General features: G+C 35.8%; 1 protein-coding gene across 5 annotated transcripts in view; it reads right to left on the reverse strand.

The window, feature by feature from the left end:
- Nucleotides 1-4005: 4005 nt before the first annotated feature.
- Nucleotides 4006-12099, reverse strand: part of LOC114932492 (lachesin) — an 88441-nt gene continuing 80347 nt past the window's right edge. For all 5 annotated transcript variants that reach the window (XM_029304718.2, XM_029304719.2, XM_085479831.1 and 2 more), the window contains one exon: nt 4006-9228. In XM_029304718.2, the coding sequence (XP_029160551.1) occupies nt 8816-9228 (413 nt within the window). In that variant the 3' untranslated portion in view covers nt 4006-8815. The remainder of the gene's footprint in view (nt 9229-12099) is intronic.

A 12099-nucleotide genomic window follows, 5' to 3' on the forward strand; every position in this document is an offset into this window, starting at 1 on the left:
TCAATTGTTCACGAGTATTTTTAAAGTTAGTTAAACGCATGCATACATTAATAGAATAATAATAATTTTGTTTTTGCGTTAATCTATTATAAGTAAGAATGTAGCGGATAGTATAAGCTGTTCCCTCTGACGTTAATCCAATCTCATATACGAGAGTCTCCTGGAATTGTGTGTCATGACTGGCCGTAAAATATGCAAAGTAACGCAGAATTGCAAATAACTGCATTAGATATACTATAGATATAATACATATACATATCTGCATTTCTATCATATACAATTTAAATATCTCTGCATTATGTAATTTGTATATCTATGTTGCTTCTGCAATTTTCGCGCGCGTATATTTTCGCACCACTTTATTTTGCAACATAGCTTATTTTAATTAACGCTCTAACACAAAGCGATGCGATGTTAATCGGATTGTCGAACAAAGATATTTCCACATTGTTGTTCCGCAATTGGGTGGGTTTTGAGCTCTCCGGTTTGCCGGCGAGAAAATTAAAATCAACGTGAATTAATCAACCGTGGCTCGTAACAACGGACGTAACAACGGACACCATGGCACGACTGGATTCGCGCAGCCGGTTATCAGCATTGTTATCAGAAGCGAGGGCAGTATCCGTCATGGCTTTCACACTGACACTCCCTTCTGTACCGGGAAGATATATATGGCTGGTACACATAATAATCCGGGTTTTATCCCAATGTAGACAGCCGGCGCCACTTCGAGATCCGTGGTGAGTCTGATACGATGAGGAAGGTTGTCACGAATCTCGAGCGGTAAGCCGAGGGAGAAAGAGAGAGATTTCACCGCGCTTAACTAACTACACGGTATTCCTATCGAAGACATGAATCAGCAATATAGTCGGTCCTACGCCTATGACGAGACGGCGCGGATAGATTAGAGTCATCTTTCTGGAATAATGACGACCGACGTGTCGGTGCGCGATATTAACGATTCAAATTTAGCACGCTCGGATATCGGACGCTGATTGCAAATGCAGCATCCATTTGGTTTGCCGCGCGCGGCAACGCGACAGAGTCGACGTCTCTATACGTGTTCGCGTGTGTTGAAATTTTTATTTCTTTTTTTTTCTCTTTTATTGTACGGAATCGCCGCATCGATATGCAACGTGTTTACACGTGAATGTGCGGGTGAGCTTCATATTTATCCAGAGATATCGACGGATGTCGGCCGGGACCGATGCTGGGGCGCTCAATTCCCGATCGGTTGAAGGGTTTCACCGCACTGGAGAAAGAAGAGATTCCGAAATCGATTGTTTCCCCCAGTCGAGCGTATCGAATGTATGACTCCGAAAGGGGTAGTCGTTCACTCCGGAATTGTTGATTTGTGTTTCGGCGTGAATGCGCTCACCTGATTATGCACCGTTATTTGCAGATCGGCTGGAAGGGTGAAACCAGAACGGGTTTAGAGCGCGATTGGAAGATTAACGCCTGCCGGGCTGGTCGACGCGAAAAATCCTGTAATCAATCATCTGAAAGCCACTTATAATCTGATTAATTTTTAATAATGATGTTTTTCTACAGAAACCGAAATAACACAAGCATTCAGAGAAATCTCTGTGATATTCTTCCAATCAGATGTATGATCATGAATATTTGAAAAAACATTTATTTGAATATAAATTATTTAAATTATAATATAATCATAATTTATTATATAATATTCATAACCATATATCTCTTCATATACAGGGTGTCCGGTAACTAACGGACCAATGATTAAGGGCGGATTCTCTGGCCAATTTGGAGACGATTTTTTCTTAGCAAAAATGTAGAGAAGTCAATAATTTTCGAGTTATAAGCGATTGAAAAAAATGGGTCTTTTGAAAACTAAACGTTTTGGAGTTAAAAGTCTAACATAATTACATTCTTCAGTTAATTTCAGGTAGAGTTTACTATATAATAAAATTTTAATTTGAGGCTTAGTTATAAAGATACATAATGACAAATATTGGAAAGTTGTAAAAAATGATGACCTTTTTCGACATTTTTGCTAAGGAAAAATCGTTCCCAAATTGACCAAAGAATCCATTTGTAATCGTTGGTCCGTTAGTTACCGGACACCTTGTATACTGTATTAAATATCGATATGTTGTCAAACAATAATGATTTAATGAAATACTTACTTTATTGTTTAGATACTTTGCAGAAACTATCCATTATAATGTATAAGTGATGTATTACTTACAAAGTAACACGTATGTATACAGAAATTTCGTATTGCCAGGCAGGAAACTTGTAAAGTTGCTAGAAAGTCACTAACTGTAAAGTAATCGATAAAATAAACTTATATTATAATCAAACTTATACATACTTCATAAATAATATAATAAAAGTTCATTTAAAAAATAAAATTACTTCTTTCATATGCAATCTATTTTGTTATACATATCCTGTAAAAAAATAGAAATATATTGAACTAAATCTTAAACTAAATAAGTTTATTAAAACAGACAAATAATAAAAATTATTCTCTTCGGTTTAAGCTAATATTCATTTAATTTATTCTTGATGTTTATAAATATTTACAGTAAAAATTTAAATTAAATTGCTGAATGTTTGATTGCGAACAGAGAGTGTGTAAAAACAAAATAAATTATCGAAATTATCGTATTGTTATTGTATCAAGGATTAAATTCGTCAAAACGGCGTGCAGGGTAAATAATTTTGATCGTAATTAGATTGCACAAACTTGGTCACGAGGAAACGACATTTCGAAATTAAAATTTCAATTTCCGCACCGTGAATAAGATTATGTTTCGTTGAACATAATCGTGCAAATTTGATTTTCTCAAGGTAATCAGCGCTCTTCGCTACGAACTGTTTCATCAGTGCATTCGTATTTATGGAATAACATACGAGGCTTTAATCTAATAGTCTATACGGATCAAACGATTATCGGAATTTAACTCTGTGTACAGAACGAGAGAGATCATAGGGAATCCTGTACAAGTTATTACGCTTGAATCCTACCTTTTGAAAGTGTATATCTGTGAGTGTATCTTTCCAAAATGGAATCACACAATTAAACATGTATTTAATAATTATATGTAAATTAAAAATTGAAAAATATTTTACATTTTAAACTGTAAAAAAACGTTAAATTTTAATTCCAATATTTAAATATGCAATGATGTAGAATAAGAATATATATAACAGATAAATATTGATTATCTTATATTTTTCAGTGATTTGTTTAAAATAGCATAAAGTTAATTTTCAAATATAATTGTAAGCTATAATTTCATGGCAATCTAAGGTTTTGTAGAAAATTCCGAGTTTTAATGCTTAATTTTTTAATATATTAATCTCTAAATGAACACTAAACGATAATCATAAATCAACGTATTATTAAAAATGTAGTGCAATTAATTGACAATATCCTCAATTTCACGAGACTATTCAGGAACGTAATTGTCTCCTTTCGTAAATTAATGAGAAGTTATCCATCTGTGCGCTATTCGAGCATGGCACAATGATCGACATGTGCTGGTCGAACGGGAACGTCAATTTTAATGTGGTAAACAATGTCATTAGCACGCTGATATTATCGAGGTCAACGCATCAAATTGCAACGTGATAATTACACTTACCGGAGATACCAATAACGTAAATTGTTTGAATCCTGCAATGTGTTACATTATCTCATCATAGCTGACATAGTTTATCATTTCTTATATATATATCGTTCAATAGACATCATAGTTTATCATTTCTTATATATATCGTTTAATATAACATTAACATTAATTTGTATTTAAGAATACTACACAATGTTCGAATGCAAAATTGTTTTTCTTCTAGGAAATTGTGTCCTATTTAAATATGTCTTATGGAGATAAAAAAAATTAATCTAAAATTAAAAGTAAATTACTTTTTTAAATCAATTCTCATAATTATAAATATCTTGCATAATTGTGAAAAATGTTTCAAACATAACATAGAAAAAAGTGTAATTGCACTTGAATAATCGATAGATGATTGTTTAAACCATTTATTATACGCTTAATGATTAAACAATATTTCAGACAATGTAGTTACAGAGATATTATCGTTTAGTTACTTGAAATCGCACGTCGAGCGATCGAGATTCTCTTTTAAAGCATTGTCCAGTCATTAACATTCTCTTACTTAGTCTATGGGAGAAGTTGCTGCGTGGATTTTCACACATCAGCGAGAACTCTTCATTCAACGACGCTGAATGGTGCGTTCGTTGAGTGCCATTCGCAGTACGAGGGATTATTCCCGTCGAAAATGTGCGATATATGGCCATTGGGGATGCCTATTGCAGGATAATGAATTAATGGAGACAGGGGTAAATGAAACAAATATTTAAACTCGCAGCACCGCCGATCGCCGGATATGACGTCTTTTCTCGTTTTTTTTGCGCCCGTTGATGGGCAGAAAAATTTATTGCGATCATAAATTCCTTTTTGGTAATTATACGCGGACTATTTGATCATTCGCCTAATTGAAGCGGTCATTCCAAAAGGGAATAGCTTACAAAAGATAAACCTTTTGAAACGAAAATCACCCATTCCATTTTTGATGTCTAGTCACACGGATTAGATCGAAACGATAAAAATCGCGGATTTTGTTTCTCAGCAAAACGCCGAAAAAGTATCAATCATCGCACAAGCGCACAGTGACATGACCGCCACTTTTATTTTGGAAAACAAGTCTAGTAGATCGAAGCGATCCAGCGGATTTTGCTTTTCGGCAAAACGTACAAAAAAGTAGCAATCATCAAAAACGGACAATAGGTCATGATCGCATCAGTCTGCTGCTTCGACAGCGAATAAATCCAGCGCGACATATTTTCCATGATATTTCACCACTAAAATACACGTGAAAAGAGCAGAAACCTGGCTGCGCGAGAGGAAGAAAAAACGAGAGCGAAAATCATAGTCGAGCACCGCGGGTAGAGTTGACACGCATAGCGAAAAGTTTCGCCGAGTAAGACCGAATTTTTCCCTTTACTTTCATTTGGCATTTATTAATATCAAATATTTTCACCACCTGGTCCTATTCCTAGCACAACGCCCCAAGGTTAAACGCGAGCATCGCGTTCTATGCACAACGGTACGCTGAAATCCACAGGGAGATGTTCCTTGCAACTCGTAACCAGAAACACGATCTCTCTCGTGAACGTTGGGTATAACTAATTTCGACGTTATAAACAAGGTCAGCGGCGCAACGACGTAGGATAATATCGTTAGGCTGCGTTGCATCAGGGCAGGATTATCGCGATTAATTATGTGCGCCGGCTACGTAGACCGAATATACAAGATTATTCTGTGCGTGCGTGTGTCGCTTGTACATTCGGATGCAGCTTGAATTCGCTCAAGTCGAGCCACGACCGACAGAAATTACGGAACTATTACGGATCACATGTATTTTACCATTCCGAATACTGCGAATAAATCAAGAGATCGTTCCTTCTTTATATTTTTTACTAAGAACTTTACAAAATCAAGGATTTCCGTAATCATTTGTAACAGTGAATACGATATTTTGCGAATGTGATTTCTCTAATATAATATTAATATAAAAAAAATATTCTTACATATGTAATTATCAAAATTTTACGTTGCATCTACCTTTTTTAATTAATAATTTTTGTACGAGTTTTAGTCAAAGGTTCGAACGTGTACGATTCGCGAGGAAAATGAAGCGACTGCTTGTGTGTTCAAAGATATATAAAAAATCTAAAATTTATTATTGTCTCGAGATTCTTGACAACAAATGTATCTCCAAAGTTTCTAAAGTCAGTTAATTAATTCTTTCCGTTCGGCGATAGAGTCGGCTCAAGTTCGCTCGCGTTGTGCCAACTTTCCGGCGGATGCTGTGCATTAAATTCGGCGATTCCGGCAGTTCGCAGTTTACCGTTAGCTTTAAAAGGAAACTTCCGAAAACACGCAATATACACATACTTCTTAACTTTGTCGGCCTCGCGCTCGTTCGTTCGTTCCTACAACAGCCGTTCCTACAATTTTTCATCGCGCGCATCAGCGACGGTGCACCGTGTTTGTGTGCGTCTGTACGTGTGTGACGAGGGTGATAATCAAGATTAACAAGTTCTAAACTCCGTAATTTGTCAGTGTCAGGATATTCGCGCGCGGTTAAGGATTATCGACAGCCAGCGCTTGCACTTTCAATCGGAGGGATGCACGCGTGCAAGGTTAGCAGCTTGCTCTGCTTTTCGGAGCAAGGTCGCATCCGGGCAAATTACGGAAAATTATGCCGGCGAAATGGCGGTGCGGCGGACTGGAAATATCGTCGCTAATTGTGACACTCGTCGTAGACCGATTAAACAATTATCGTTTCATTATCGGGAAAGCACGTGCACCGCACTCTTGCTTGTAACATCAATCACGTCGGACAGTTTGTCGCTCGAGTACATGCTCGTTGAGGAGCGTAAAAGAGTATTACTTGCGCATTAGAAAAAGAAACCTTGCGATTCTTCTTCGAATTTCTCGAACGAAGCAGTAACGATGAATATTGAACGAGCATTGCGTCTATTTTTTGAATTATGCAAAGATGAAATAAACGCGACATGTGATTGTACTGCACTTATTTTATCGTCGTTAATTATGCATAACATTACTTAAGCCGATCGCATCGTCTTTGATTATTGAAAGATGCAAATTGATCTTTACGATTAAGATTTTTGCACATATAAATAATTTCTTTTCGTTTAAAAATCTATTTAATAATAAATATGAAATTTAATTTTATAGTACGCATCATATTCCAAAAACATTATAATATGATTGTTACATTCAAAATTAACAAGTTTAATTATATTTCATTATTTATTCAATGCGAGAAAGAGAAAGACTTATATTTAATTTATTAATACCTATATTTTCACATATCAATAACGATTTGTTAAATTATTAAATTTTAATCAAAGAAATTGAAATAGAAGAATGTATAATCAGCAACACTGTAATTAAAGAATTTATGCAAAAATTTTAACGTAATTTCCGATGAAATTATCGGATTGAATTTTATTGGAAATAATTTTCTCACAAATACAAACATACTTTATTGATCGATGCAAACGGTTTAAGTCTGAAGAATTCTTAAACTTGACTTTCAATAAACTTTGAATTATAAAAGAAATTTGGCACGATAGTTTCACATCCTGGAGCACTTAATAGATGTTCACTTGCATGCGCGCTCGGCTTGCAAAGAGCCATTCTATAGAACACATAGTAGCAAGTTGAGTTTGTTTGTTTGTTTAAGTTTCGACATTACTTTCACTTATGTCCACCGTTTACCACTCATCAAGCTCGGTGCACATCGGAAATACTATCACACTCTAAGATGTTCGTTAATCCTCGTTAAAGTCTTTTTGCCGGTAAAGCATCTTAGGCCGTCCGTGAGGAAAGATGTTACTTTCGTAACTTTTCGGAGCTGTATTTCTTCCATCTTGCTGTATTTACGGCACCTGTCAAGACGTGATTAAAGCAGCTAACAGCATCGAACGATTAACGATGCTGCGTCGTGACGGCGAATGTATCATCGACGTTACTTTAATGCATCCGTCGCTGGCGATCGTTGATGCTCACGCATCGTGGTTTGATGTATCACGAATAGTTCCGACCCGTGTTATCAATCTTACTTTCACACGCGCCATAAGTAGAACGAGCACTCTCGATAAAGTATCTATATCGCGCGTGTGATTTTGTTTCTACCATTTTAAACTTAACGCTTAATTACATAAGTTGTCCGATGAGCGTAAATAAATCAGGGTCTCTCTCTCTCTCTCTCTCTCTCTCTCTCTAACAATTTTCATTCGTATACGTGTACGTTTATTCATGCTCACGCGCGATAAAAATTCCAGTTCATCGAAGTCGATATGCGGAGCGTTTATCGAACTCTTCGTATCAGCTACTGAAAGAGAGAATTGATGAGGCTGTCTTCGTTTGTATTAACGTTAATTTTGTTCCATCGAATGTGCACGCGAATCGTAGACATCGATCGATCGTGAATATTATCTTAGCGGGAGTTAATCCAGCACTCTTTCGATACCATCTGCCTCTGCATTACGACCTAATATTTCTCGTTCCAACATGCGACACGGAATGTAAGCGATCGATCGATAGAAGAACGGATGATATAGTGTGATTCATCTGAAAGTTATGATGGCACTTTATTCCAGGATAGGATTGAACTTTTTTGGTCCGACAGATAACCGTTCAATTACGTGCGCGAACAGGTGAGCTATTACGATACTTTTATTATATCAATCTCTATTTGAGGCATGATATCTCCTAAATTGCGAAATTTTCATTGATACACACGGAGAGAGACTAACAGATGATAATCGATCATTAATAATCTTGCGGTGATGATATCCTGCTTTGCATTAGCATGCTGCATTGTTACATATCCCTCATTGAATTGTAATTAAACGCGCGTAGGATGGACTAAATGGCTCGAATGGCGCAAATGATCACAGCTGCTCGAAACCGTATTTTGTTCGATACTGCGCAAAGTTGATGATCTGAAGGGATAGTAATCAATCACAGGCAATCTCGCAGCTCGAAGAGAGTTTCGATGTCACCGATATCAATAACAACGATGCGTCTTCAACTGGAAACACCATGACTATGCCGCCGTTCTACAAGTTCGGCGAGCGAACTAGGGCACTCACATCCTTGCACAATACAATCCGCGAGAAAGGATGAGACACGATAAATGACGACATTACACAATTTCGCTAACACACATTTCGGATTCCAACACGCACGGGAGCTAGTCTTTACACTCGCGCACGTCACAAGGTCCAGTTCGTCTGCAGTGCCAGCTTAAGCGTGACGAACATGGTGAGCAAAGCGGTGCAAGCCATCATCGACGGCGACGACGCCATGCTGTGCTGCATAGCCGCTGGATTGTCGCCTTTGAAGACGTGCACCAGGACACGGGCTGGTTGAGCGTTGTTGGCCTCGCAAGTGTAATTACCCGAATGACGGTCGGACGCTCTTGGCACCTCCAGCCAGCTCTCCCGATTTGCGAGATCGGTGCTCACGTTGACGCCTTGATCGACGTCGTAGTTGATCATACGGAAATTGTGGTACCAGAAGACGTATAACGGCGTCTCCGTCGACTTTTTCACCAGACAATGCAGCTGCAGCGTGCTGCCCGGCCTCACGAATTTCTCCACCGGCCCGGCTATCTCCGTTCTGGCTTCTGAAAATGGCCGAACGTGACACGTGAGACGTGAGCCGCTTATAGCCCTGGATAGACGTCGGGGGTATTGTTTACTGCTATGGCTGTGCGGGAAACGGGAAGAGAGAATAGCTCGTACGAGGGAGCGACAGGATCTCGGGCACGTAGCATCAGGGTTTCTCAAATTATTACCGTGCTAAGGAGATTGGCATAACGGATTATCTTCAAAAAATTCAACCAGTCAAATTCGTCGCGTAGAAAATTATTATCTCGATTGGAAACAATTTTTCTATCAAAAATGCCGTATCATTCAGTATTTATCACTCTGTCGTAGCATTTGAAAAAAAAGATTCATCTTTAAACGCGATAAATTTTTCAAGATAATCGCTCGCTGTGCTAATCTTCTTATCACGAAAAAAATATTTATATAATTTCAATTTTTATATTTATAATAATATAAATAAGATGTTTTTAAATCGACCAACAGAGCCAAAGCGCGAAAAATTAATTACTCGAAACTGTATCTCTTGGTTTGAGATCACTAAGTTCCATATAAAAATTAATCTCGAACTTACATATGGAGAAATAGGCGCGAAAAATATAGGTCCGAAAAGTCGCTGAAGCGGGAATGATCTCAAACCAAGAGATACAGTTCCGAGTAATTAATTGTTCGCTCTTTGGCTCTGTTGGCCGATTTAAAAACATCTTATTTATATTATTATTAATATCGAGAGCCGATAAAAAATATGTCTTATCTGATTTTATATTTATATTGTACTCTGTTCGAGTGTATAATTTACGAAATGTTTTTTAATAAATCCAATCTTTTAATAAATCTTAATAAACTGCTTTCAAATTTTATCAAAAGATACAAACGACAATAATTTAATTCGTCGACTTTTTGAAAAAGTTTAGCTACTTCCAAATTCATCTTTATATCATACTCGACTAACTTCTCAAAATAGTTGCCTAAATATGTATGCGCTGTAATTTGGCAATTATGAACGATCGAATATACGGTAATTTATTAATGATCGTAATTCGATACTTCTCGACGAGGGAAACCCCAATGATATTTGGTCTATGAGATTTGTGTAATAGGCAATTGATGTAATTGCCACAGCAGGGTGATTTATCGGAAATGCTGACATAATGTTTTATCCAATGATATTAAAATTATAATTAACACGCAAAATGTATTACACATGCATATGCGTTTGTAAGCAGTATTTGTATGAAAGCATCCGATTGATAATTAACTTTTCATTTGGAGTAACAAGTCCGCATGTTGCTATTTCCATTAGTCGAATGCCAATTGCATTTATGACATTCAGATATTGAAGAATATCGATTATGACTTCGATATATGATATTTCATTACAATGATAAAAATATTTTTTTAATCTTTTATTTCAACTTAAGCTTTGTGTAAAATACAGACTGAGCAGAACAAAAATTTTATTTTTTATTATTATTACGTATTATTAAAATAATATTGAAAGAAACTTTAAAACATTTTATAGATCTAACAATAGGATAGATCTTTTTACTGGACAATATGATTCAACAAAACGTGTTTTCTATCGTGATTAATTACCTAGTTAGAGTGAATCTCTTGAGGTAATTAATTTCTGGAACAATTCACCCCATTGAGTAAATTGTCTATTAATTAAGTATTCAATTAGATGATGTTCTGGGATAATATGTTCCATAAAGTACTTTTTCTCTCTACAATAGTTGTCACCCGGTGATAAATATTGCTATTCACGGAAATTGTAATTTATATTGGCGAGAATGACAACTTAACGCTCGAGAGTGACAATTGCTGCTATTACTATTCAAACGCGATAAAATAATATCGTCAAGAGAATATTATTACGAATTTCATAATTCAAAATTTACTATCTTTAATTACTTTACGAGTTAGTGTTTAATGTAACGTGATATTTTCTGGAACAATCAGTTTAAAAGGATTATTAGTTCAATAACCAAGTCAACAATATCGATATCTGATATTCATTTATGTTAATCATTGTGGAAATTTAATACATACTATGTAAAAGCTGTTTATTTTAATTAAACCTAACAAAGTTATTTGAATGAAAATGATACATATTAATGAAAATTGAAAATTGCGTATGCGTACCGATAATGCCTTATACTATTACGGATTATCGACATGTAGTGCTAATCAATCAAAAATGGAATCAATCATGAAAAGATAATCTTCTTTTAATATCTGTTCCTGTTATCAATTGTTGTACTCGCATAGAATTTTTAACAAGTTCTATCGTAAATTGAAGCCATTTATTCTTTCGTCTGGATTCTCTATCGTTTATATTGATTTTGAAATTTGTAAATCGATAGCAGTGTATGACACCGAACTCTCAGAAAAATATTTAAATCGAAACACAGGATTGATAAATTCATGATTTGAGTGTAGCGTTTCAAAGCGATTACGAACGTGATATGGTTTGATATTTTGACAGCTGCACATTTTGGAAAAAAAAAAATTTACGTCTGCTGCTGGTTATCTACTTTCGCGAAGCACATCGTATTAGATGTCAATTTCAAACGATTGATTGATTTTCAAAAACATTCGATCCGATAGTAGATTTTTATAAATATTATAGACACAATTCAGTGTGTGTTAGACATTTTTATCAGTGATAAATATTATTTGTGCGCCAATAGTAAAAGTATAAAGACAGAAAAGAAATCGCGACTCTACATCTTGTAAAAGTATCTACATAGGTATATATATATATATATTACAAAATTCATACATGTATATTACACTGCATAAATTATTATTTTCCACATTACTTATTACATTACAACTTCATGAAATTCGTTTTCAACGTGAATGATATAAGAACGATGTCTTATACG

This window comes from Nylanderia fulva, unplaced genomic scaffold (assembly GCF_048542155.1).
Source record: "Nylanderia fulva isolate GAGA-0341 unplaced genomic scaffold, ASM4854215v1 Scaffold13, whole genome shotgun sequence".
Classification (NCBI taxonomy): Eukaryota; Metazoa; Arthropoda; class Insecta; order Hymenoptera; family Formicidae; genus Nylanderia; species Nylanderia fulva.